Below are 27,999 nucleotides of genomic sequence, written 5' to 3'. Positions count from 1 at the left end.
GCCCATTGCTAGCTATTAGGTCACAGTCCTATCTGGCGTAACTCTTCCATTAATGACCCTGTGGATTCTGGGCTTCTCCAGGTTACACCAGGGAGGAATTTTGGCTTGTGTGACGCCGTAGGGAGCGGGGCGGACTGACCTGGGAATGTCGTCTAATTTTACTGGAACTATCTGCATGGGGGATGGGAGAGCAGGGGATGAGTTTATTTGAGGGCCGATACCTAAGCCTGTAACCTAAGCTGGGAGGGGGATGGGGCCAGGTGACACCTTTGCCCGGGAAACTGGACAAAGGCTGGAGGAGGAGCCGGGGGGAGGGTGGAAGGAGACGGCTGCAGTGGCGTTTCAGTTTGAAGCTGGCTGGGGAACCGGAGGGAACCCCCCAGGGTTGGGGTCTAAGCTCCCTGTCCCGCCCTCCCCCCCTCCCCCCGAGGGACCTGGATGAGGGGTCCTGGTTGTACCTACAAGCTCTGCTTGGGACTGTGTTCCTGTCGTCCAATAAACCTGTTTTACTAGCTGGCTAAGAGTCACGGTAAATCGCAGGAAGAGGGGGGTGCAGGACCCTGACTCCCTCACACTCGGTGACAGCTTGATAACGGCTTATTGTTTATGAATGAGCTGGTTGAGGTTTCTGGTGTGTTCCTAATGATGACCACTTGACTCATTGGTGTCTTTCCCCTTCAGAAGTCTTGAGGAAGCTATTGCACGAACACTCATCCCAGTACAAAGCTCCCTGGCCAGTGTTTGGACACTCTGGCTGGGACGCGGGGGCTAGAGCAGACTGCTTTATAGCAATGCTTGAAAGCTTTTGGCACAGCCGGCTTTACACAGTGCTGCGATTTTCGGATGAACGAGTAAAATCGCATTGGTTGTTAGCTTAGCATCATCTTCGCAGGGACGTGAGGGTGAGCATATATTGGGTCTGGGCTGGTAAATTTCATTACCTAGAGACAGATTAGAGCAGGGGGTCTCAAACTGGGGATCGGGACCCCTCAGGGGGTCGTGAGGTTATTACATGGGGGGTCGCGAGCTGTCAGCTGCCACCCCAAACCCCGCTTTGCCTCCAGCATTTATAATGGTGTCAAATACACCTCTACCCCGATATAACGTGACCCAATATAACACGAATTTGGATATAATGCAATAAAGCAGCACTCCGGGGGCGGCTGCGCACTCCGGTGGATCAAAGCAAGTTCGATAGAACGCGGTTTCACCTATAACGCGGTAAGATTTTTTGGCTCCCGAGGACAGCGTTCTATTAGGGTAGGAGGCGTATATATATAAAAGTGTTTTTAATTCATAAGAGGGGTCACACTCAGAGGCTTGCTATGTGAAAGGGGTCACCAGTCCAAAAGTTTGAGACCCACTGGATTAGAGCTACATTGAGGGCTGGATCCTGAGACCCTGAGAGCTGCTCCAATTTCTGCCAGCGGAGGATCAGGCCCCGAATGACTGAACGCACTGAAAGGTGGCATGTGAAAGCTGGCCCTGGACTAATCTCTGTGCCTTTTAGAAAAGGCAATGCAGCGAGTGCTGAGCAGCGAAGCAGCAACCTCAGCATTTGAGCTAAAAAGCGGGGCGTGTCCGGGCACGGCCACACCTGGCAGGAACAGCTGTCCCGCAAATAAAACCAAGCCCAAATGATCAGCATGTTCCTTGCTGTGGCTAGGCAGAGTGAGTAGGCCTGAAAAGTGCTGACTGCGGACTGTTGCAATGTTCTCCACCACCCCTATTTCACGGCACTGTCGCCGGGTGCCTCTGAGTCATTCCGCGCCGGGTGCTGTTCTCTTTGATGCTAATCGGTTTTTTATCAGGAGCTAAACAGCAAGCCTGGGAGGGACCCGCCTGCATGGGCCACCCTGGTCCTACCTGCGCGTCACGCCAGGGCACACGTGTTTGTTGCTGAAAGGGCCTTTTGCTGGAGCCTGAAATACGGCTTGGTGAAAAGCGCTTCACGAAGGGGCATGGGGGGAGGGGGAGTTTTCTGCTCAGCTCCTAGACGGCCCTTCGCCGCAGCTGGAGATATAACGCCCAGCTTGGGTAGATAGACGTGCGCTAGCTTGGATCGAGATCGCACGCGACAAATAGCAGCGCCGCCACCGCGGGGGTGGCGGGACGGTCTAGCCACCCAAGGGGTAGCAGCATCAGGGCCAGCCTTATGGGTGGGCCACGTGGGCAACCACCCGGGGGCCGTGGTCTAGAGGCAAGGAGCGGGGAAGGCCTGTGCAAGGTTGCAGAAGGGAGCTCAGGGCAAAGGTGGGGAGGCAGAGGCCAGGGAGGAATGGTTGGGGGGGGGGGAGCCCGGAGAGGCAGCAGGGGTCAGGGGGCAATGGGGGGATGGATGGGGAGGCAGTGGGGAGTAGGGAGCCCAGGGAGGCAGTGGGGGGTGGGAGGGCAGGAGGGAGCCTGGGGAGATAGCGGGGGCCAGGGGCAATGGGGAGGAGCCCAGGGAAGCAGCGGGGGGCAGGGGGGATGGGGAGTGGGGGGAGCCCAGGGAGGCAGCAGGGGCCAGGACGGATGTGTGGGGGGCTGCGGGAGGCAGCAGGGGGTGGGGGGCATGGGTGGGGCGCCAGAGGAGGCCGCAGAGGGCCAGGGGAGGCAGCGGGGAGCAGGGGCGATGGGAGGTTGAGGGGAGGGGTGTGGAAGGCAGCGGGGGGCGGGGGGCATGAGTGAGGGGCCAGGGGAGGCAGCGGGGGGCAGGGGCGATGGGAGGTTGAGGGGAGGGGTGGGGAAGGCAGCGGGGGGCGGGGGGCATGAGTGGGGGGCCAGAGGAGGCCGCAGAGGGCCAGGGGTGCCAAAATACAAATTTGCCCAGGGTGCCATTTTCCCTAAGGCTATCCCCAAGCAGCATGCAGAGCGCAGCCAGGCTCCAGGGCAGGAGAACGAAGCAAAGAACAGACTGATACGACAAGCCGTCCTACCTGCCCGGCCTTGCTGGCGACTGCTCCCTTTCCATCCAAGACAGCGCGCAGGCTATTGCCCTTTTCCAGCACACACCTAATCACCTCGGTAACATCGTCCCGCCTCTGGACCCCGTCCTCCAAGCGCAAGTTTGGTGGCGACTGCAGGCTCCCCAGTGGGCTGACGTAGGTGCCCCGGCTGACGTGGGGGTCACTCATTTTCCTTTGCAAGTGCTGGTTCCCCCCGTTGGGGATGTGATCGGAGTTGGTTCTCCGGAGCGGCCCAAAGCGACCTCTCACCTCAAAGAGTTCGTCCGAGGTGGAGGAGGCGTTGGAGTGGTGGTAGCTGTGGGTGGCAGAACTGCTAGAATAGCTCTCCTGATCGCTGAGCGTCAAATAGTCCTCTTCATCTTCCTCCCCTTCCAGCCCGTTCACGGGACACACGGCTGCCGTGCCCTGAGCTTCCGGGGATACGGCCGCCTGCCTCCTCAGCTGGTGATCGCTGGCCGCGGCTTGAGCTTGTGTGGGGTTTTCACCCGGCCCGTGATCTGCATTTGCTTGCTCTGCCACCTGGTGCAGCTGCTTCTTGGCGTCCCCGAGCAGGGCAGCCGTGTCTTTGCAGAGCGCACTGTTTTTGGAGATAAAGTCCATGACGTCAACCGTCCTCGGCCTTGGCACTGGGGGCCTGACGTCCATCTTGTGCGTCTCTGCGGCCGTGGGCTGCTTCAGGTGCTGGCTCACAGCCAGGATAGCCAAAGCTCCTTTCTTGTCCTCCCCAGGACTCCTTGCTTTGGGGCTTTCTACTGGCTTGGGAGCTTCCTTGATTGGGGTCGGAGGGGCCTCTCTTTGCTCCCAGCTGGCTGGAGAAGGCTCTTGGCTTTTCTTGGCTTCCAACTCCTTGTTTTTTAGCATCTGCCTGTGCTGGGCATTGGCCTGGGAGATGTCACAGACCTTGATGCGGTTCATTTGGGACAGCTTCACATTCTTTATAGTGGGGTCGATGATGTTGATGTACCCCAAGATTTCGCTTGGGTCTGGGTCTGGCTCCACCCAAGTGGGCAGGTAGTCGAACATGTTGGCCTTCTCCATGTTGAGGAGGCCGGGGTGGATGGGTGGGGCTAGGTCGGCCATGTCGTTTTGCCGCTCGGCACCTTGGCCCTCGGGAAGGGCCTTGTCTTTGCTGTCCATCATCTTGTTTCTGCCGGCGCCCGCCTGCCTCTCGGACGACATCTTGCTGATCAGTTCTGCGCTCTTGGCCTTCACCAGGGCATATTTTGGGTTAATCAGCCTCTTCACCACCGCGTTGGCCGGGGCGACGGGCGTGACGGAGGGCAGAGTGAACGGCTCGGGTTCCGGCTCCTCGTCCATGGGAATGGACTTCAGGCTGAGCCCCCGGGACATGAGATACAGCTCCTGGAACTGCTTGTCGAATGCTTCCACCACCTGGCCAGAGAGGACCGAGATGAGGTTCCTGTCGGTCCTGGCTGCGGACCAGGTGAAGCTGGAATGGAAACCAATGAGAAACAGTCTGAGTGCATGGTGGCAAATCCGGCCTGGGTTCCCCTGCTCCCTGGCTTGCTAGTGAGACTTGAATACCTCAACCCCGGGCTCGGTTCTGTGCTCTCTGGGGCTGGCTAGATCCTGCCGCCCCGTGGACTGAGTTCACAAAGGGCTGCCTTCTACTGCTGCAAGGGCTTTATGTGCGTCTCTGCCTAGTCGCTTCCTCAGACACATGTCCAAGGGGCAAGAGCGGGGTCTTAGAAACAAATCCTCACAAAACTGCCACCTAATTTAGAAGGAGCAGCAGACTTATCTCAAGGCAAGTCTGGTGTGTGCTGACTGGAGGTGAGAGGTCAGGATTGCTGGGTATCGGGGGCGGGGGGCAGGTCGGGTTCACTGGGTATCAGGGTTTGCAGGTCAGGATCGGGTTGCAGTAGAAGAGCTCTGCATGCATATTTCAGCTGGTTACACCCAGCTGCATGCTTCTACCCATTGCTCTGATTCTGCACTATCATGAGGATCAAAATTCACATCCCCTTAAACTAAAACGCTGACCCGCACGGTCCCTCTGTGGCCCAGCTGAGGCTGACCCCGTCCGGTGCACTCTTTAGATGTGGGAATGGCTGACAGAGCTGTTTCTGGATTACCTGTAGGACCCACACATAGCCCGGTCACCGTCCACGAACATGAACTTCTGGGCCAAGGCACCTTTGAACCTCATGGCCGAACGGGTGAAAAATTCCGTTCCCCCCGTGGTGCGAACGCGGAGATTCTGCAAAGCAAAAGCAAGGCAGCAGGTGGAAAAGAATCAGAGGAGACGGTGCAGTGAGATGCTTATGGCCTGCCTCAATGGACTCTTGTTTAGGGCTGAAAAATCGAGTCTCTCTCCCTGTCGATTTGCTCTGTTTTTAAATGGCCACTTCCATGGACCACTCCCTCTGTTGGCCAGCTTGGGCTTGATTCTGCTCTGAGTGGCACTGTTCTAAATCTGGATTAACACTGCAGAATTCGACAGCGGTGCTCCGGTTTCACACCACCATCACTGGCGCTGAATTTGGCCCCTTGCCTCAATAAAAATGCACAGCCCTATCTTCAAAGCACCGTTCAGCTCTCTGCATAGACACTGACTCATCCCTGCAATAGCTCTGAAAGGCGGCTAAAGCCTGGTTTACATGTAAAATGTCTCTCGACTTAGCTACGTCACTCAGGGGTGTGAAAAATACACGCCTCTGAGCACCACCATTAAGCCAGCCTGAACCCTGGTGTAGATGCAGCTAGGTCGACAGAAGAATTCTTCAGCCGCTCAGGGAGGTGGATTTATTGGCAGTAGCGCCAGTAGTGTAGACATGGCCTAAGTATTATCCACTGTGGCTGAGAAGGGAACTGTGAGACTTGAGTTCAGGAGTTTGCTGCTTCCCCAAAATGCCTAACCTGGTTTTGTGCGGATTTTCTGCTGTGATTATCCCCTTTTTATGGTCACCCACTGGCTGGAGCTTGGGATGGGTTCGGCCTCGGGTGAACCGCAAATGCTTGTCACCTGGAACAGCCGTTTGGAGAGTGTTCCAGACTAGCTTGGTGTTACTGACATGAAATAACTGGCAGCCAATGAACTCAAGGTAAGAAGGCTAGTGTGGACTGACCCATAGGGACGCAGCGAATACCCCAATGTGCCTTGAGATCCCGGCATGGGAGGCGCATTAGAAGCTCAGTGTTGTTTACATTTCCACACCCAGGAAAACAAGCTAGAGGTCGACCTCATTCCGTCACCCAATTCAGTGCATCCCTGTTAACTTAATATCCTTTAACAGCCCATTAATCCAGCTCCTCCATCTAGGCCAACCCATTTCATAAGTTCACAAAGGACCATTCAACGCTCTCAGGTCACACCCAGCACAGCAAAACACCCAGGTCTCAAGGTATGTTTCATTCTCCCTCCTCCTCACTCTCATAGCAGCAGCTGCTTTAAGTAATCTCCAGTCGGAAGAAAACAAAAGCCAGCGTGCACAAAGATAGATGACTGATCAGAAAACACAATAGCCACTTCTCCCATCCCCTGAATCACTGCAAACACTCAGCAGTTGCTTAACAAACTGAGTGGCTTTCCCAAGCCTGTGCGGTATTTACCAAGTCCATTGAGCCTGCTTTTTAGACACTGAAATAACAATGTCCATGTCTTTAGCACCTTTTATCCTGCATGCTGCGGCTCAAAGCACTTTCCAAATAGCGTCTCAGGTTCTCTGGGATGTCCTGGCAGCTTTGCACCATTCTGGCAATTGACTTCCATGGTGTCAAGTATCGGGGGTAGCCGTGTTAGTCTGTATCCACAAAAACAAGGAGTCCGGTGGCACCTTAAAGGCTCAGGCCTTGGCTACACTCGCGGATTCAGCGCTGTGAAGCGCAAGTGTAGTCGCGCCACCAGCGCTGCGAGAGCTCTCTCGCAGCGCTGCAAGTACTCCACCTCTCCGAGGGGAATAGCTTGCAGCGCTGCGAGGGAGCGTGCAGCGCTGCAGGCGCTGATTACACTGGCGCTTTACAGCGCTGCACTCGCTGCGCTCAGGGGGGTGTGTTTTTTCACACCCCTGAGCGCAGCAAGTGCAGCGCTGTGAATTGCCAGTGTAGCCAAGGCCTAACAGATTTATTTGGGCATAAGCTTTCGTGGGTAAAAAAACCTCACTTCTTCAGATGCACGAAAGCTTATGCCCACGAAAGCTTATGCCCAAATAAATCTGTTAGTCTTTAAGGTGCCACCGGCCTCCTTGTTGTTTTTGACTTCCATGGGTATTTCTACACTGCCAGCCTCCCAACCCAGGTAGATCGATTCGGGTTAGTGTGAGTCTGTCCACGGGTGCCGGGAGGCAGTGTAGACATACCCAGTGAGAGCTAGGTGGGAGAATCCAACCTGGACTCTTTCTCCAGGGATCTGCTGGTCCCGGTCCTGGCCCCGTCCACAGCTCTGCCAATGCACCAGAGTTCTCACCGGCATCACCCCTTGCGACTAGCCTGGAGCTTTCCTGAGCTGAACATTAATCTTAATCTCAGTGCTGGGTGCCACACAGCCCAGATGCATGGGAATCACTTCCACATGCAACCCCGGCCAGTTAATGTGCTGGGTAGGAGAACACCAGGCACCTGTCGGAGCCAGTGCTGTGTTGCCTACGTATGTATGAACTTTCCTTTCTCTCTGTGCCACAGTCCCCGTGACAGCCATTCTCCAGCTAGCTTGAGAGGTGGGAGGCTCATGAGTGCGCGTGGATGCCAGTCAGAGAGCCGCTTGGTGGCTGGAGCCACGTGACTGCATTCCTCAAGGTAGATATCTACTGTGCCAAGCAAGGCAAAGGCAAAGTGGTTTATGGCCCGGTGGTTAAAGTACAACCAGGAAAATCAGGCCGGTCAGCAGGCCTGAAAGTGAAACCAGGAGATTCCCATGCATCAGGAGTTTGTGATAACAGCCACACGCCCATCTGGTGCATGCCGGCTTTTGATCATTGTTCTGCAGGTAGGTAGGACCAAAGGTGTGCCTTGCTGGCTTTAGTCACTTCTGGGAACCCCTCCCATCCGCCCTTTGCATTCACACAATGCCTGCCCTGGCTGATGGGCTTATGCAACCAGTGAGCCTTGGTAACACTGGCTAGCGTGGTCCAGATCTCTGGCAGCAGCACTAGCGGGAACTTTCTCACACGGCTTGCCAAAGTACACAGGTCCCTGGCCTGGAACATTCTTGGAGGTTTTCTAGAACAGAGGCTGCCAGATAGTGCTAGATATTGTGGGAGCAGGTGAAATGCCAGTGGAAGGACTAGCTTGAGAGCACCAAACCCATGGTGATGCCCTGTGCCCAGTTTCTTATTTCTATATCCCAGACATTCTTGGTGCTGTCCAGCCAGGAGACTTGATCCCTGCGCCCCCCTCCCCCCCCACCAATGTACATGGACACGGCAGTGCAGCGCTTAGACAACCGATGTGCGGGTATATCTCCCGGAATCCATTCCAGCCACTGCACGGGCCTCGGACACAGGTGCACTTTGACATTCCCTGTTCTCTGCGTGTGGCACACAATAGTTTAGTCTCTGGAGGGCTGTAATACTTTGCTCTGCCTAGTTGTGGGGCTTGATCCTACATGTTCTTGGTCAATATAAAAACTCCACCGGAGTGATAATTCTCCTTTAGCTCAAGTGGCAGGGGCTTGTGCCGGGAGGCTCTGTGTTCTAGCCCTGTCAGGCCTGGTGTGGCAGATGTATTTAGCACAGAGGCAGCCATGAGATCCTGTTGCCAGGGCCTGGTTACAATACGTGTCTCTCCTGTTAAAATAAGGGGACAGGACTGTGACATCAAAGCCAAGTCGCTCCTTGCCTCCCTGCCTGAGTGTGAACACATGGGCTGGCAGAGTCCTTCCATTGTTACTCTCTCTCCATGGGTGCCGTGTCGGGCTGGGTGTTCGACATCACCCTGGCTGGAGCCAGCAGCTGTTCTGCTGCTGCCATCTGGCCCTGCCTGCCATTAATGGGAATGACCAACACATAGTTGGCAGCTTGCGGGAGACGCTGGGGGTGTATGCGTCTCTCCCCCCCCCCCCCCCATCCCGCCTCCTTGCTGTTGCTGGGTGTGGAGGCCCTGGAACGGGAAAGCCTAGCTTGTTGTTTTCAACAGTCTCTTCTCTTCCCTTGGCTGCCGGGTTGCCTGAAGCTGATAGACCCAATCATCCCACATGCCCCATAGGCTGCCACAGAGCTACCGATCTGGCAGCCGGGGCCACAGACTCCACAGATCTTCCCCTGCAGAATGGCTGGGCTGGGGGGGGCTGCAGAGGCAGCTCCGGGATCTTGGGGGAGGATTCCTAGCCCTTCCCTTCCCCCCTGTGCGGTTTCACCTGCACCCAGATCAGCTCTTTGGCCTGCGTGCAGTGGAGACATGGGGCTGGATTAAGCCTTCAGGGCCAATGCTCCTTGCTAACTTCTCCATCATATCCCGGGCCTTTCCCACCTTCTCCAGCAGTCTCCGGATCTTACACGTGCTACCGATACAGATAGCCTCCCCCATGCCTCAGAGATGCCTGTGCCCTGAAGAGACAGCTGGTCAAACATCCCCTTTCCCTTCGGCAGACAGATCCAGGTGGGTGAGCTGCTGTGTTTTGAGCTTCACTGGGCACCATTATTAATTTGTATTTGTGCCCAGCCAAGCGGCAACATCGGCCATTTCCCAGACAGGTCCACTCAAGGGTCTGTGTGTCAGGGAGGGGGCATGGATTGAAGCCTTAAGTGACAGCATCCTGGCCCAGGCGTCAGCCAATCTGGCCGGCTCCTTCCCTCCACTCCAACCTCTTTGTATTTCACTCCAGGCCTGGCTCTGAGCTGGCTCCCAGCCATCCCTCGCTGGACGGCCTAGACCTGGACGTCAGCTTAGGCCTTGTGTACAGGAGAAACCGGCACTGATTTAACTTGACTGCTGCCACCCGCTTTGTGGATGATCTGAAACGGAAATGAGAGCGGGGGCGGGGGGCACTGATGGAATAACGCTCACTAGCTCCGATCAGGCGATCTCGCAGCACTCTGTGAAGGAAGGCAGCATCGTTATCCCCATTTTACATCTGGGGAAACTGAGGCACGTTGCAGGGAGGTGACTTGCCCAGGGGCAGAGCTGGGACTAGTGCCATGGATGCTCCCTAGCCACTAGGCCCCACTGCCTGGCTTAGCCAGCACCCCACTTCATTTTATACAAACACACCCTTCCCCAGTGGTGCCCGGAGGGGCTAGCAGGGGGCTTGCTGGAGATCTGCACCCCATTTGTGCCCAGAAGGAAAGCGGGGCCTCCGACGTGCTTGTGGGGGCCACGTGCCTAGCTGGCTTCTTTCTGCCCCCTCCTGAGTCAAGGCAGAGCTCTGGGAACGAACCAGGAGACGTTGCAACGACTCATGGCACCATCGGCTCTTCGGCCTTTGAAACGATAATAACAGGCAGCGCGAGCGCCGTCGCTTATAAACTGGGGGAAAATACCAGCCGGAATGGTCTCACCTGCAGCCAAGCTCCCTTTGTTTAGCCGGCTGTGGCGTCCTGAGTGGGAGGCAGCCCTCTGTTTCAGGTTGTTAGCCTGTGGGCGTGAGCGAAATGCGCCATCCAGGGCACCCGCTATTCTTAACGCTGCGCTCGGCTGCAATTCGGTGCCATTGCCTTGAGGCTGCCCAGGGCAGTGGGCCTGGTTCTCCCGCACCTGGCACTCTGTGTCGTCACCCAGCCGGGCTCATGCGTGACATCGCTTTTCATGCATTTGCTGTGCATGGAGGTAACCAAGGACACCAGGGCAGAATCAAGCCCGAGTTTTCTATCCTAGCTTCCAGTTGACTAATCCTGCTTGCCTATAGCCACCCACTGCACGGCGCCACACCCTCGGTGCCCAGCTTACCTTCAGGTGCCCGGCGTGCATCTGTGCTCGCTCGCACATCTGAAGGAAGTATTTCACATTGGTCTCATCCACAATGATGTAGACGCCGACTTTCCGCTTGAAGCCTGCTTCCAGGAGGTCCTTGAAGATGTCAACGTCCGTGAACATGTCCATGACCACAGCCACGACCTGTTGAGGGAGGGGAGGGGGCAGAAGAGGGTGAGTTCAAATGATATACACAGGCTAGAGTGTCGTGAGTAGCTTCACTGACTGACCCCTGCTGTTCCGCCTCAAGTCAGGGACTGAAATTATTATTACTTATTACAGCCATGGCCGTGGTGCTAGGCGCTGTACAAACACAGAACAAAAAGACAGTTCTTGCCTTCTCTGATCCCTGGGGCAAGACCAGCTCTGTGAAATGTTTACTAGTCCTCAGTGTAGTTGTACTGGTGCCATCCAAGTGTTTCTAGCCTTCTAAGGAAGTGAGATTTCCCTCTGATTTACCGCGCTGCTTTCCCCATCAAGGCAATTCTTAAATGATTTTATCTGCCTCTGGATTGACACCCGCTATGTAGAATTCTGCATGGTACCAACCAGAAGCCGGCAACCCTCGTGTTCAAATGAGATCCGACATTGGGGATTGGTCCTGCTTTGAGCAGGGGGTTGGACTAGATGATCTCCTGAGGTCCCTTCCAACCCTGATATTCTATGATTCTATGATTAATCGCCAACTCTAGTGGACTGGGACACAGCGCGTGCTCAGCTCACGTTGGAGCTGAAGTTGGAAGCATAGCAAGACGGTCGTCAGGGTGATGTGAATTTAACTGGCAAGAACTTGCGATCTGCCTAGGATATAAACAAATGGGGCTTACCAGGTGAGGACCCCACCTTTCCCTGGCAGAGCTGCGCTCAGAGCAGGTCCTGAGACTAGCACCAGTAGCACAAACTCACATCAGACAAGCAGGGGACACACACACCAGCTCAGGGCCCTGATCCTGCTGGCGCTTATGCACCGGCGATACCTTTACCCAGGGAAGCAGTCTCCTAGAAGTCAATGGAACTACCCCTGTGTGCATGTCTCTACAAGAGCTGGACCTTACTCAGCTCTGCAAACTCATACCATGCCTTGAAAATTCAGCCCCCTGGGTCACTCGCTGGGTCCCCCCCACCAATACACAGAGGATGTGGGCCAGTTACAGCCCCCAGCTATTGAGCCTTGACTCTTTAGCTCAAACTGTAGCAGCTAACGCTTTGAGCTCCGGAAGGTCCTGGTATGTTGGCCAAGATGGCAGCCTTTACACATGCTCTGCAGAGAGTGGAGACACCGAGATATATTATCCCCCTCTCTGAGAAGCTGGGACTAGAACCTGGGTCCTTTAGCTCCCAAAACACAAGTGTCAACCGCTTGAGCTGAATGCACCCCCTGTCCCCCCACAGCTGGTCAGAAGAGCCCCATGGAAGTAGCACCCTTTGAAAATCCCCACGCTACACCTCCACTCTACTGTCTGTCTTGGACAACAAAAACGTTCACGCCGGCAAAGTCTTTGAGCCTCAGAAGGAAATCTCCATCACCTTGCCCGAACGGTCGATGCGCACGTCCCTGCTAACTCTCGGAGATGAGATCAGCCCCCTCCCAACCATCTCGTAGCACCGTGCTGTTCGAGCCAGCAGTACCTTTCATGTCTACCCTGTAATATTCCACTTGTACTATATCCATGCCGCGTGGCGTGCAAATCCCTTGGCTCTAGGGTGACCAGACAGCAAATGTGAAAAATCGGGACGGGGGTGGTGGGTAATAGGAGCCTATATAAGAAAAAGACCCAAAAATCGGGACTGTCCCTATAAAATCGGGACATCTGGCCACCCTACTTGGCTCGGAAGACAGGCTGCAAATGAGGGCACTTCTGAGATTTCCATCTTAGCGTCATTTGAGCCTGCATTCCGGCCCCAAGCAGAGCGCTTTGTACTTTATAGCCGGCAGCGGCTGACGACGTCTAGTGCTTCATGAGCATTCATTAAGCCCTCGGAGGGAGGTGTTGTTAGCCCCATTTTACTGACAAACTGGGGCACAGAGGGTGAAGTCCTGCCTCTGTTGAAGTCAGTGGCAAAACTTGCACTGACTTCAAATGAGCCAGGAATTCAGCCAGACTGTTTACATGACTTGCCCAAAGTCATAAGGATGAGTCAGGAGCAGAACCCAGGAGTCTTGACTCCTGTTCCCTACTCAACAGCCTCCTTTTCTAATAGTGGAATGTAGCACGAGACGCCCAGGTCGCTGATTTCTTTTGTCAAAGCTACAATTCCTTGTGTGAAAGGGACAGGGTCTACACATCTGTCTGTCATAGGGCTGCCAGGAATGCTCAGTCGAAAAGGGAGCCTGGCAGCTCTGCTAACCGGGCCACAGCGGCCAGCATGTCCATTCAGCTCCTGTGCGCTGCCCCTGCCATCAACCCAGCTCCGCAGATCCCATTGCCAGGAACTGCGGCCAATGGGAGCCGCGGGGGCGGCGCCTCTGGACGGGGCAGTGCACAGAGCCCCCTGGCTGCCCAGTGCTCCTGCACCTAGGAGCCGGAGGGACATGTTGCCTCTTCTGGGGGCCACCTGAGGTAAGCGCCGCCCAGAGCCTGCACACCGAACCCCCTCCCATGCCCCAACCCCCTGCCCCAGGCCTGAGCCCCGTCCTGCACCCCAACTCCCTCCCAGAGCCTGCACATCCTACTGCACCCCAACCCCCTGCCCCAGCCCAGAGCCCCCTCCCACACTCTGAGCCCCCCCTGCACCCCAAACCCCTCATCCCTGGCCCCACCCCAGAGACTGGGCCCCTAGCCGGAGCCCTCACCCCCTCCTGCATGCCAACCCTCTGCCCCAGCCCGGTGAAAATGAGCGAGTGAGTGAGGGTGGGAGAGAGTGAGCGACAGAGGGAGGGGGGATGGAGTGATCCAGGGTGGGGCCTTGGGGCAAGGGGTGGGGCCTGGGGGCAGGGCAGGGCGGGGCAAGGGTGTTCGGTTTTCTGCAATCAGAAAGTTGGCAACCCTAGACTGCAAATGCCTTACCTCTTGCTGCTCCCAGAAACACCCAAGATTCCCCTAACCGAAGGATGTCAGAGGACAAAGTATTGCTCCCTAATGCCATCCTCCAAGAGATGAGGCCTCCATGTGTTAATTACTCATGTCAGGCCAGGCCTCAGCTACAGTTTCACGGCTTCCCCTTTTGGTTTAGGTGCGTCTTTCGCTCTGCAGTGGGAAGGAGGGGAAGAGGAAAACGTGACCGTAAAGCCACAGCCATTGGCCAGATGATTTAGGGCAGCGTTTCCTCACCGGTGTGCCACGGAATTTTTTGAAAAACGACATAGGAGAACAAAAAATCCTTCCCTTGTATTTTGATGCATGTCAGAGCCGGACTCTAATATCATTCGTTTTACTGTACAGACTGTGAATCGCAAGGGCGGTGAACAGCTTAAAGCGAGGCAAGAAGAGGGTGAGTTGATTTGGAGACAATATGCCTCCAAATAATGGAAGGTGTCGAGGTGCGCTGAGGCAGAGAAAAGGTTGGGAACCACGGACTTAGGGCCGGAGGTAAGAGCTGCAGTGACGTTCCCTTCCTTTTTAAAAAGCTGGCTCAGCTGCAAGCCGGCAGTGTTCCTTGAAAGTCGCGGGCAGTGTGTCATCGTTACAAGGGCTCACGCCTGGCTGCTCTGTTTAATCAGGGGCTGTGATGGAGGCGAATTTGTGCAGTTTGGCTCATTGGGAAGTATACACTGGGTAGAACCCGCCGTTCCTTTGTTGGCTGGAAATACGCGTGTTCCTTCAAGCGGGCTGCCTAACTACCGCATATCATGGCTGGTTGTGTCGCGTCCTGCTGCCTGGCCTGTTTTGTTTATATGACCCACTGTGCTGGTTAGGATGCCATTCCCTATGTGCAAACAAACACACCTGTGAGCACCCTGGAAAAGATCCAGTGCGGGGAGCTCACTCCCTGCGGGTTCAAACAGACACTGGGAGGATGGGAGCGAAAGCCACCTCAGGGTGCGGTTCCACCCCACGGGGACATGTGCCCTAATCCAGCCAGGGCATGAGCTTCATTTTGGGGGGCCAAGAAGGAGCCGTGGCCGGCTGCTGTGGCAGGGGGCGATGCTGCTGGCCTGTACTGCGTGTGCAGCGTTACTGTGTCAATAGCCACGGGCTGTCATCTTTCTGGCTCCAGTCCTGGCGTTGGAGCTGAGAAGTTTGCTATTGTGCTGGGCCTGGCCCTGTTGTGTTCAGTCCAGTGACGCTGAGGTGCAAGGGCAGAGCGAGCAAACCCAGCGAGCAAACAGTGAGCCAGGCCTGCTGATTTGTTTGTTCGCTGGCGAGGAGCTTTGCTGCTGCAGCTCCATGACTGTGCTTTGCCCTCCGGAGCAGCGACGTTACCCGGATCTTTAAACGCCTCCTTCCACAAGGTCATTTTAAACCCCAAAGCAGCACTCGGTCGGTGTAGCTTCACTTGAGCTGTCCAGAGGAGGGTAGCACATCTGCCGTGGCCCCTGCGTGCTGACAAAGCCCTGCAGCTGGGCCGGGGAGAATTCCCGCGGTGCAGGCGTTGCACAGGGCGTCCATGTGCCCGTCCCCTCACGAGCCCTGGTGCAAGAGAGGTGTGTGTTTGAGGGGTGGGTGTTTGTAGCTCCAAGTCCAGCAGGATTGCCGTACCTTGGATCAGCCCCCAGCCTCAGTAATGCTTGGGCATTTGCTTCAGCCCCTGGAGGCTTGGCAGGGCACGACGGGGGCTTACTGTCACATTTGCCCTGCTTCTCCCGGAGCTGCGAGTTGGCGTGGCACAGAATCTTACCCTATGTCTGTCTGGGAATTCGCACCCTCCAGCAGGGATTGATCTGAGGGCTGAGCTCGGTAGAATAGCAGTCAGAGCTGGATGGGGTTAGTCAAGTGACACGCAGGGCGAGGGGAAAGCACAGCCTAAAGCCATTAGGGGTCTGTTCAACAGCCCGGCAATGCAGAAATGTCAAGCGGGGATAGGAACCTGGATCAGACCCATGTCCATTAGTCCAGAACCCAGCCTCTGAGAGGGCCAGCCCAGGAGGTGCACAGAACCCTGCAGTAGGCGCTCTGGGGAAAGGTTCCTCTCACCCTTTAAACATACTAGCTGGTGTGTTGTCCCTTGTCTGCTGAATACCCCATCATTTATTTTGAGGCTCGGAGATTTTGGAGCCTGAGTTTCCCATGAGGCTTTGCACGCTGCATGGAGAGATGCCATTCTTTCCCAGAGCCCTCGTAGGCGGCACACCTGTCAAACAGCTGATGCTCCACCTCCATTCAACTCAGCTGCTGAAGCTGTGCTGAGGTGCCAGCTAAAACCGGGAATCCATTCACTGCCTTGCCCGGCACGCTTGGGAATTCTCCTGCGGTTGCTGTGGGTCGGGACGCAGCACAGAGGTGCTGAGGTGTGAATCGGTCGGCTCCTGATCTGGTTCATCACTTGCAACACTTTACTTCTCTGTCTCCTCAGCTATTCCTAGGAGGCTCTGGGTTTGGTAACTGCTTGTAGGAGTGAGAACGGGGTTGCCGGGCGTAACATGGTTTCCCTCACTCCGAATGAAGTGTGAGGCTCCGATGGGAGATCCTTCACAGTGAGAGTTAGCTGTGATGGGAGGACGTTGTCTGTGCACCAAACCCAGACACACATGTTGAGACTAAGAGAATCCCTGGAATGTTTTCCTCATACAGGTGGAGTAGAATCAGAATTATGCTTGGCACTTATATTGCCCCTTTCATCCGAGGCTGTCAAAGCAGCATAATTAATTTAATTAATTTAGCATCACAGCACCTCTGGCAGGCGGGGAAGTTTGATTATCGTCAGTGTATAGATTAGGAAATCAAGGCACGGAGAGCTTAAGTGACTGGATTGCACAGCGTGACCTGATTTTCACGCCCTGGTTATGTTATCTAGACCGCACACCCAGGTGGAGTTTGTTCTGTTTTATGAATGGGATGCTATGCTGGGGTTGCCTGTGATAGCAAGGGACTGGTCCCATCCTCTTGCACCTCCTGCCCCTGCCAAGTCATCTGGATTCATTGTAGGGCTGTTGGGTGCAGGAGCATTTTAAGTGTAACTCAAGGAGACATTGGAGGGAGAGATTTTCAAAGGAGCTCAGCATTGGCCTATATCTGCTCCCACTTCGTCCAGTGGGAGCTTTGCCGCTGACTACAGTGGGAGCAGAAAGAGGCCAATCCCGAGCAGGTTTGAAAAAGCCGCCCTGGAAATCTGCCTCCTGCCCATTGTTCCACAGAACCCCGAATCTCCAGGCCCTGGGCTAGTGTGCTCACGACTGCTAGCACTGCCGCAGCTCAGGGGTGGCGGGGGCACTGCGGCTTTGCTTGGGGAGTTGCCCAGGGCTGCCCTACGGTGATAAAGGGCATGAACGAGAGGACGTTGCAAAGGCAGACCGAGCAAACCTGGCGCCAGAAACAGTGACTTGGGCTGCTGATTTGTTTGTTTGCCCTTGGCTGCAGCTCCCTGGCTGTACTTTGCCTCCGGAGCAGGGACAGCACATGGATCTTTAAATACCTGCTTTCACATTCCCGCTGGGGAACTTTGCCTTCAGGAGCAAGGAGAGTTGGAGCAGAGCTCCCAGGAGGAATGGAATCTGGGTGTTTCACTCACTTCCAGGAGACGGTAGGGTGCACGCCCACCCCTCATTGCCCCGTTGGCGACTGGGAGTTGCTGCGAGAAGCGAAATGTAATGCTGGGTCCTTTACTGCAGACATCAAAAAGAACCATTTACAAATGTGTTCTCCCTTCTCATTTACCCGGCCCTTAGCAAGGTTCAAAGCCCTTTACGAGCACCAGTGGATGAATCCGCCCACGTCCCGTGTGCTGGGCAGGGCAGTATGATCACTCCCATTTTACAGATGGGGAAACCGAGGCAGAAGGGTTGACTGCCTGATTTGCAACGATACGGAGCCCTCCTAGCGCCCGTTGGCTTCAGTGGGGTACGTGGACTTATGAATATCAGGCTGTGAACGGCTCGCTGAAGGCTGTACGGTGCCTCGATGTCAGAACCACAATTAGAAAGGAGAGGCCCCGGTTTTCCTTTCACTTATAGTGGCTCCATCCCAGTTAATCGAAATGCATACTGTAAATGACGCCAGAGTTGGGAAAATTCCCAGTCCTGTGTTACTCCAGCGCGATGTGGAGCCGGAACGGCCCGTGTCTTAAGCCCACCTCTAAAACCAATTTCCCCTTGTGCCTTTGGACAAGTCTCTTTAGGCACCTAACCTCTGGGAGTGAGATGCCTAAATATCTTTGAGGATATGGGCCTTAGCCTCTCTGTTTCACTTCCTCCATGTGGAACCTGAGACCGTGGAAAACGGAGCTGCTAACAGTTAGCAGCCTCCGAGGGTTAGCTGCAAAGGGCTTTGAAAATGAAAAGAACGAAGTGAGTGCCAAGGAATAATCGCATACAGGATCCGTAAGGTGGGAATCGGCTTTAAAAATAAAATCAACTAGAAACAAACCCTACATGATGCAGGTCCCTTCTAGTGACTGCTGGCCACGGGCAGTGGAGTTGTGATGGGTGCCACCAGGCAGCATGTGTCCTGGGGTCTTGATGTTGCAAGGTCGATGGTATTTCCAGCCCCAAAGGAAGCTCTGTCCTATCTTCTCTTTGCATCGGCTGCTTGTTTCTGAAGGCAGGAATCTGAAAGGAGGTGTTTCTCTCTCTGCTGAGGCAAAGTCGAGACACCGAGCTGCAAACCCCCAAACCCCTCAGCATGTTCTGGCCAGTTTGCCTTGTCCAGGTTTGCTCACTCTGCCCTGCCACACAAGGCCAGGAGGGACCAGTAGATCATCTGGGCTGACCTCCTCTCTCTCACAGGTCATGAAATGTCACCTAGGTACCCCTGTATTGCACCCAGTAACATGTGTTTGGCTGACGCACATCATCCAGAAAGGACACCCAGTCTTGACTGGACAAGTTCTATTTCTGCCATGGACGTGCGGGCAAGGCATGGCCCCGCCCTGTGCCTCAGTTTCTCCTTGTGCGCTGTTGTCCATTTAGCTTGTAAGCTCTTCAGGCAGGGATTGTCTCTTGCTGTGTGTTTGCACAACATCGCCTAGCACAAGGCGGGGCTCACGCTCAGTTTGGGTCTCTGGACGCTGCTGCAAGACAGATTATACGAGGACCATGATCGCAATTGGGTGTCGGCAGGGGGTGGGTGAGGTGGCCTAATAACAAATCATTCCCATCCCCCATTCCTGTGGGAGTTCAAAAGCACAGGGTCAAACCCTGCTCACAGGTCCACCCGCGGGAACCTGTTTGAAATCAGTATGAAAAGGGCAAAAATTCAGCTGCAGGGTTTAATCTGCAAAGAACGAAGTCCTGTGTGCTAGAGGAAGCAGGAGGCCGGCCCTCTGTGCTGATTACAGCCCTTCCCAAGGCGTGGGAGTGCCCACACACAGCACAGGCTGCTTCCCTGGCTCTGGGGGGGAAAAACTTCATCCCCCCCTTGTAACTCGGATAATCATTTACTCCCCTGCAAAGGGAGCAGTCACTGTTGCCTTTCTGACTTTGGAGCATTTGACAGTATAAAAGCACTATACTGGAACCAAAGCAGCAGGGAATCGGATCCTTTGCACACAACGACTTTTCCCTCTCTTCGCTGGTGTGTCGTCAAGACCATTCCCCCCACTGAAATGCTTTCAGCTAGGTAAAAAACCTCCCTAGCGGGGAAGGAGAGCCCTAGAGCCAAGCCCAGACGGTCTCTACTCCATAGCAGATTCCAACTGGAGCCGTCTTCCCTCAATCCCAAGTCGTTGGCGTGGTATTTAGAACATGCGGCTGTGCAGCATTTTTGGAGGGATCAGGTGTTGAGAAACAACGGGGTGTTTCTATAGGTTTCCAGCTCACAGTCCGTCTAATGGACGTTGCTGTGTCACGTACAAATCCCGTGCCCATCCAGGAAGCACAAGGGAGGTCGGAAGCATTTCAGGGTGCTTTGATCAACATGTGAACTGTGGGATCATTTTTTATAGGGGAAATTGGAGTTCTTATTAACCTATTTTCTGCATCATCAAAGACCAACGTTTGGGCCTGCTGCCTGTTTATTTAATGAGCATATATAAGAGTAAGCACACAATTAGAGCAATAATGTGTTGGGAAAGCTATAAGTGGGATGACTAATATTAATAATCTCTGTCCCCTTTCATCGGTGTCTCACGAAACGTTCTGCAAACAGTAATTAACTGAACCTCACAACTTCCTTGGCAGGTAGATAAGGTTGATTATACTAGAGATGAACCAAACCTGGAATCGCTAACGCAAACTCTGAAGACAGATTCAAAAAAACACTTCCTACGGTTTTGTTCCAGGCCAGTATTTTCGATATGTTCTGATTTCAGCTCCGCTGGAGCCAAAGTCTTGTGAAAACAACTGAGCGCTTGAGAATTCCCCCATTTGAGACGGGAGCACTCCTGAGCCAGTGAGGTTTTCAGCTGGTTGGGGTCAGAATGCCATGAGAATAGTCCGTGAGATTTCAATGCCATGTCAAAACTCAGGTCTACTTTATCCTGGCGTGTTCTTGAACCTGAATCCTGCCCTAAAACTAATCTGAATAGTGCCTCTTTGTCTCATGTCTATATTATCCCCGTTGTACAGATAGGGAGCACTGAGGCACAGCGAGGTCATTCACCAAGTCACTGGAAGAGCTGGGAATAGAATCAGGGGTTCTGCGTTCCTTCCTTTGCTTTAATCACTAGGGGATACTCTCACCCAGAGACAGGAACAGTGCTCGGGAGTCCTGCCTCCCCATCTTTCTCTCCTGTTTACCATTCCAACTATGTCACCAAACTACGTTTAGTCCCTAAACTCAGCAAAATGTTTAGCCATGTAGGCCCCGATCCTGCAGACACGTACATGAGGGCTTAACTTTGTGTTTGTAGGATTTAGTCCTGACTCCCTTCCCTTCCTATAACCACTAGGCCAGCAGTTCTCTACCAGGGGTTCACGTACCCCTGGGGGTACGCAGAGGTCTTCCAGGGGATACATCAACTCATCCGGATATTTGCCTAGTTTTACAACAGGCTACGCAAAAAGCACTAGCGAAGTCAGTACAAACTACAATTTCATACAGACACTGACTTGTTTATACTGCTCTACGTACTATACACTGAAATGTAAGTACAATATTTCTATTCCAATCGATTTATTTTATAATGATATGGTAAAAATGGGAAAGTCAGCAATTCTTCAGTAATAGTGGGCTGGGACACGTTTGTATTTTTATGTCCGATTTTATAAGCAAGTAGTTTTGAAGTGAGGTGAAACTTTGGGGGTACGCAAGACAGGTCAGACTCCTGAAAGGGGTCCAGTTGTCTGGAAAGGTTGAGAGTCGCTGCACTAGACAATACTGCCCTGCCTGCACTTAGCATTCGGTGGGAACGCATCCCTGTCGTCGGACTGAATCAGCCAGACAGATGCACTTAGCCCTGAACAAGCTTTTTGAAGCTGTAGTCAAAATAGCTGGAGTTTGTCTTGCTTAGGGTGACCAGATGAGAGACGTGATATATCGGGACGCGGGGGTGTGTGTGTGCTGGCAGAGCAAAAAAAACCCAACCAAGAGCCATCGGAGCATTGATGGGGGCTGAGCACCCACCGGCAGCTCCACGCCCCGCCCCCCAGCACCAGCTCACCTCCGCCTCCCCTGAGCGGGCTGCCGCGTCCTGCTTCTCCCCCCTTCCTCCAGCACTTGCGCCGCCATACAGCTGATTAGCGCAAGCCTGGGAGGGAGGGGGGAGGAGGAGGAATGCGGTGTGCTTGGGGAAGAGGCGGGGTCAGGGCGGAGATTTGGGGAGGGATCCAATGGGGCAGTGAGGGGGCAGGGCTGGGGGCGGGGCAAGGGCGGGAGTTTGGGGAGGGATCCAATGGGGGAGGGGGGCAGCGGAATCGGGGCGGGGGCGGGGCGGAGTTGGGGCAGGGGGGCGCGAGCCCCCTCCGCCTGTGCGCCGGAGGGCAAAATATCGGGACAATTCGCGTCCCGACCGAACATCAGTCGGGACACGGGACAAACAAGTAAATATCGGGACAGTCCCAATAAAATTGGAACGTCTGGTCATCCTAGTCTTGCTTCCCTCTCCGCCAAAGGAGATTTTGCTAAGTAAGAAAAACCCAGTGGAAGGGGTGTATGTTCTCCTGGCTTCACACGGCGCATGCAAACTAAGCTGATGGCTGTGCTGGCGTGTGTGCCCGACCTGCCCCAGTAAGGACGTCAGAGGGACTTTGCTCTTCTGTACACAATTAGCAGGCTCGGCGCTTTGCTTTGGTGTTGGGATTTTTCTTTTTTTTTTTCCGTTCTGAATGGGCCAAATGTGCTCAGGCTCCAAATTGCTGCTGGGATCAGGTGCTGAGTCTGCAGGAAGGGTCGCTACCCTGAGCCAGGGAAAGGAAGGCAGCTGTGCTTCCCAGCTGCTTAAGAGCTAGATGCAGGGCAATGCCCCTCCAGAACATGAAGCAACAAGCTGTCGGCAGGAGACAGTCACGTTGGATGTAATAGGAAATTCCAGATGAGGTAGGTAAAATGCCTTGTAGCACTTTTCCCATTTCATCATGGGATGACCCAGATGACATAAAGGCAGCACCTGGACAGTAAGAAGAAAACCTCTAAAGCTAGAAAGCAGCAACCGTGGGGATGGCAGAAAGAAGGTCATACCTGGCTAACTTTGCAGAGATAGCAACTAAAAGCCTGCTCCACAGCTGATGAGGCTGCTACACCCGTTTACACCAGGTCAGGATCTGGCTCATACTCTCTTGAGTGGCACAAACAATGGAATGACCAGAGAAATCTGGCTACTTGTAAACTCCTAATAAGCCCCATTCCTTTTAGAGCACCTTCTATCTTAGGATCTCAAAGCACGTCACGAAGGGTAATGAACAGAGCCTCACAACGCCCCCTGCATGGGAGACTATCCTCATCAGCTGGGGAAACTGAGGCACAATGGGGAAGTGACTTGCCCAAGGTCACACCGGGAATCTGTGGCACTGCTGGGAACAGAACCCAACTCTCCTGAGCCCTCGTGCTCTACTTGAGCAATTGGATCACACTTCCTGTCTCTCCCACTCCCCAGCCCTCTCTGAACAAACGTTGCTCCCCAGCTAAATCAATGTGAAAGGCGCCGAATTGGTATGCTGCTGCAAAAGGATCCCCCTCCCCACCATGCATGTGTCATAGAAATTTCTGTCCATGCATCTCTCCTCTGTCTGGAGCAAGGCTTCCTGCTGCATCGAGCCTCCAATGCAGCCACTTTATTTCCCCACTGTGGGAGCTCAGCGTGCGGACGGGGCAGCGGTGGACACAGCCAGGGCCCCACAGGCGCTTGGTACACACACACACACTCACTCACACTCACACTCACACTCACACTCACACTCACACACACACACACAGAGGGATGGCGACAGGGAGGCGGCTGGACAGCAGTGGCCGGCAATCGTGATGTCAACGAAATGCGGCGGCAGCGTCCCAACCGGACAGGCTGCCTCCAGCAGCCGGATAAAGGGGTCTGGGCCGGGGGAGGGACAGGGGCCCAGCCGCAGTCTGAGTCAGAGGCCCAGGGAAGGAGTTGGAAGCGACGAGAATGCAGAGCCAGCAGGGAGTGTATGAACCAGGGTCAGGGACTATCGGCCAGGCCCAAAGACAGGACGTTCTCACTGATGGTGAGGTGATGCGTTGCCTGCGTCCGTTCGTCCCCTATTCCATCTCCTGCTGGGTCTGCCATGCAGCGATCGAACACCCGGCTGGGCTCAGCCTGCGTCACGGAGTCAGGGTGCAGGTGGGCGACTGCAGTCCATGGCCCATCGGGGGGGAATGCTGGCTCAAAGCCTGCCCTGGCTTCGTGCTCGGCGCCTCCTCCGGCGATCGCGCCCCGTGGCCGAGGTGTCGACCTGTCCGCCTGGCCCTAGTGCCCTGCAGAACGCTGGACCACGCACCGCAAGCTGGGATGTGGCTGTGCATGAGGCAGCCCTGGGGATCTGCATTCCCGCACCCCCCAGCGGCAGCTCCTGGGACGTCGGCCGCAGTAGAAGTCAGAGGAACTTGGTCTAGCCCTGCATCGTGTGAACAGAACGCTGTCCTGGCTCCAAACGCCGCTGGGGGCATGTAGGGCCAGGCCAGAAAGCTTTATACCAGGGGCTCAGGACAAAAACATCTCTCTTGGATCAGCCTCCCGGAGCCCCAGCTTGTGCCTTCAGAGCCGAGCATACAAGGGGGGATGGGAAACATTCTCCCCTCATTTTTGGGTTTCCTCAACCAGCCCTTCCTTACCTAGGAGACCCCAGCTCGGCTGCGACGACAGCCAAGGGGGCTGAGAGGGGAATGAAGTCCCCTTCTCCCCCCATCCCAAGCCAGGCTGAGGCCCACTCAAACGCAAAGCTGCTCTGCTACCGAAAGCGCGTCCTGAGTGAGAGGTTTGCAGACTGGTTTAAAGATGGCTCCCCTCTAAACTGGTTTCAGACGCTGTTTGGCTGGCGGCGTGGACTGATCATGGCACGTCTGAGAGAGCGTGGCCCCAGCCGCACCTGGCAGCCCACATTCAGAACTGGTCCAAACGTGTTCTCAGATCATGCTCTCTGCCTGCTACGGGGCCTGCTGGAAACCCGCCCTCTCCAAATACACAGCCCTCTGGCGACAAGGGCCTGGAAGAGACACTCGGTGCGGTTTATAATTGGATGAAGATTGGCTGTTATTCCCGTTGGGATCTAAGGCATCAAAGAAGCTCCCTGACTTGCTCTTCTGACTGAAAAGCAAGCAGGGGAGCAGGCAAATGCTCAGGACAAGGTCACGTCAGGACACAGGGATGTGACCTCTGCGGCTGCTGATCCCCAATGTCCGTGTGGCACACGTGAGGCAGCCTGCAGAGAAGGCTCTGTGTGTACGTCTCAGATTACTCCTGGCGGAATTCTGCGCCACTGCGCAGCCACAGAATTTATGTCCCCTGCAGATTTCTTTGCTTCCCCGCAGAAAAATGACTTTCTGATGGGGAAGCAAAGAGAAACCACAAGAGTGGTCATGCAACACTCCCCAGCAGTATGTTTCAGGTGCCCAGGGCAGCCGGCAGAGAGGTAAATCATTGTGGGGTGGGGGTGGGACTGGGGAAGACCCAGCTGGTGACTCCTACCCTGTGCCAGGCTCAGCTGCTAGTCTAGGCTGGGCTGGGGAGGACAGGACTTCCTCTTCCCCTGCATGGCATGTCAGACCCACCCCCAGATTTCTTCCCTGGCTGTAGGAAGCTCTGCAAACTCCCTCCCCCCCCCCCAGTTCCTGCACCCATCGCTCCTCAGCTGCAGGGGGAGGGATCCCTGTACAGGGAGCTGCTCCCCCATCTGCCCAACCCTCGGGCATCCAGACCCCCCTCATAGTGACACCCTCCTGCCGAGCCTCACCGCCCCTGCACTCAGAACTCCCCCAATGAGCCCCATTCCCTCTTCACCTGAACCACCCGGATCCCCACCCCACTGAGCCCCAACCAGCTGCACCTGGATCCCCGTCCCACTCCCCCAGCTTCTGGATTCCCCAATGAGCCCCCCACTGATCTTTGGCACCCCCCACACACCCAGACCCCTCCCCACTGAGCCCCAACCACCTTCACCTGGACCCCTCTACAGAGTCCCATTACTGTTGCACCCAGAACCCCCCAGCAAACCCCTGTGCATCCAGATCCTGCCCATACCCGGATTCCTCACTGAACCGCCTACACCCGGATTGCCCCACACAGAACCCTGTCAACCCACACCTGGATTCCCCCCACACTAAGCCCCTCCACACTTGGATCCTGCCTTGCTGAGCCTGCCTGCCTGCACCTGGGGCACCTGAAATGGAGGGGCAAGGCCCTGGGGTGTTTCTGGGGCAGGCCCGGTCCTTGTGCTGTGTCAGGGTTGGGTGCAGCCTCACCGCTGAGTCCATGTCCCGGGGGGGAGTTGCACAGTGATCTCCCACCTCTGTGCAGCCAGTGGCCTGTGCTCCCCAATGCCATGCTGGAGCCTTCACATTTATCTGACAAATAAAATTTGCAGAATTTTGAAGATTTTTAAAATATTGTGCGCAGAATTTTTAATTTTTGGCGCAGAATGCCCTCAGGAGTATCAGGTGGAAGAGCTTCCATACTGGAGGAAAGTGCCAACCCACGACCCTCCTCTTTCACCCCAGCTCTAAGGGGAGATAGGTAAGAGTCAGTGGGGACACTGAGGCAGGGACAGGTCAAGGCCAAGGTCGGTCAAAGTGGACACTGATTTTGGGTGCTCCCCTGGAGACACCCACTTTTCCAAGGGGCTGAGCCCCCACAGCTCCCGCTGGACTGGTAGACGCGGTGCAGTCATGCAAATCAGTCACCCCAAGCTGGGTGGCACTGAAAGTCTGAGGTCACTTTTGAAAATGTTGGCCTGATGACTAGCCTGGAGTCGCACAGCCAGGCTGGGGCAGAGCCAGGAGCAGCGCCCAGCTTTGAGTCTGAATCGCCATATGTGGCATCACCGAGGCTCAGTCCCGGCGTTAATTCGGAGGGGCGTTCCACACGCCGGTCACAGGAGGCCCTCAGTACACAGCCCTCATTTCCTTAAACATACCTGTTCTACCTGCTTCCACCACCTCCCCCATCCCCATCCCCATCCCCCTCCCTCTGGGTGAAGACACTTCCCAGACCAGTCCTCCATCTCTGGATCACGACTTCTCCATTTGCCATTCACTGCCCTCCACCAGTATATTGTGGCTAAGTCTATCTCAAGGTCCTGCTCAGAGCATTATTAAATGCTAAGACGCAGGAAAGCAGCTCGTTCTCATTTTTGCAAAGGCTGGACGTAATCAGGTGTGGGACCTTTTCCTTGGGGTAGGTCTTACCGAATGTCTGCTGCAGAAATGGGGCAGATACTGGTTTTGATCAAACGTTCCTGGACTGTGCAAGCCACTAATCAATTTTGCGTCATCTGTTAACCAGGATGCAATTGACTAGGACTAACAGGAAGACCTTGGGGCAGATTCAGCCCTTATGTAAGCTGGAGCAATGCCAGCAGTCTTCACCTGTTCGCACCAGGGCAGAATTTGATCCCTTGTACTCTGCAGAGCCACGTGCAGTTCCTCGGGGCCTGGAGATAATTATCAGGGGAAAGCTGATACCTTGGGCTTGGAGAGCGATAGCAGCTCAACTAGTTTGTATTTTCTGAGCCCCACAACCTCTGGGTTGCCAAGGGCCCAGGGAGGTGAAAGGAAAGATTCCCATTGTTTCCCGGGGAAGCTGGATCAGGCTTCCAGCTCTTTCCCTCGCCTGCGGCAGAATCTGAGCCATAAGTGTGGCTGTGAAGCTTAATGGGGAAGAACAGATGATGCACTGGGCCGGCCCCTGCAGTCAGCGCTCAGCCAGACCTCCCTTGCAGGCCATTGCCTGGCTGAGGAGGACTTTGGGATCTGGCCCGCTCTGGCTAGCTGAGCGAACTCCTGCCCTAACGATCGGCGCGCATCTCACCTTCTGAGCCTGGACAATCATCTTCCTGACCACCTCCTTGATGTGCGCTTGCCCGTCGATGGGCGGCTGCATGTACACCATGGCCCTGGTGACCCCCCGGTAGGCGGCGGTCTCGGGCCAGCCCAGGTCCAGCTGTGGGATGGAGCGGTCGGATCTCTGGGGCCAGTACTCCAAGGAGGGCGCCAACTCGCCCTCGCCCCCTTGGCTGGTGCAGTCCCCGTCGCTGTCCTCGCCCCCATGGCGTGGGATATACTCCGAACCCGGGTCATACATTTCCAGCGACTCCATGATCTTTTTAAGCTCCAGCTCGGAGAGGAAGTCCCGGATGTTCTCTTTCTTGAGGACCTCGTAGAAGGCCTCCGGCCCCTTCGAGACCAGGGCTTCCAAAGCCAGTCTCTGCTCCTCACTATAGAAGAACTCCGGCTTGGACTCGCTGGATCTCCAGTTGACATGACTGTCATCCAGACACTGCACCTGGGAGAGAGCCATAGCCCCGGCAAACAGTCAGACACAGAAGGGAGCCGGCGACACCAGTGAACGCTAGCCCCTGACAATAAATAAGGAGTTAATTATTTCCCGGTTTTTAAATAACTTAGCTTTTTTTCTCCTTCTTGCGTTAGACACAGCAGCGGTTCCCCAGTCTCCCTCCTCTGGCTGGCTTGGCTTCTCCACAAAGCGCTCCCACGCTCTGCCTCAAGTCTCCTGCCTCTTTGGCTATTTCCGCTCAAGAGAC

At 55.1% G+C, this 27,999-nt stretch overlaps 2 protein-coding genes across 2 annotated transcripts in view; one reads left to right on the top strand and one right to left on the bottom strand.

Moving 5' to 3' along the window:
- SLC5A10 (solute carrier family 5 member 10) overlaps positions 1 to 27,999 on the top strand; it is an 89,053-nt gene that overhangs the window by 35,687 nt on the left and 25,367 nt on the right. The gene's annotated exons all lie outside the window — the stretch shown is intronic.
- On the bottom strand, positions 16 to 27,755 carry FAM83G (family with sequence similarity 83 member G). The gene is made up of 6 exons (XM_065411504.1): positions 27,267 to 27,755; positions 10,791 to 10,958; positions 5,045 to 5,169; positions 3,702 to 4,398; positions 2,919 to 3,629; positions 16 to 171 (listed from the first exon to the last, which is right to left on the bottom strand). The coding sequence occupies exons 1-6, from the start codon at positions 27,753 to 27,755 to the stop codon at positions 16 to 18; spliced, it is 2,346 nt and encodes a 781-aa protein (XP_065267576.1).

Source organism: Emys orbicularis, chromosome 10 (genome assembly GCF_028017835.1).
Source record: "Emys orbicularis isolate rEmyOrb1 chromosome 10, rEmyOrb1.hap1, whole genome shotgun sequence".
NCBI lineage: Eukaryota > Metazoa > Chordata > Testudines > Emydidae > Emys > Emys orbicularis.
Note: the sequence above shows the minus strand (reverse complement) of the source record. Positions and strands in the feature narration are given on the sequence as shown.

Excerpts from the sequence above, each read along its gene's own strand:
- FAM83G (XM_065411504.1), bottom strand. The coding sequence starts at position 27,755 with ATGGCTCTCTCCCAGGTGCAGTGTCTGGATGACAGTCATGTCAACTGG. Across the intron at positions 10,959-27,266 it reads TGATTGTCCAGGCTCAGAAG|GTCGTGGCTGTGGTCATGGA; the intron begins GTGAGATGCGCG and ends CTCCCTCAACAG. Across the intron at positions 5,170-10,790 it reads TGCACGCCGGGCACCTGAAG|AATCTCCGCGTTCGCACCAC; the intron begins GTAAGCTGGGCA and ends TTTGCTTTGCAG.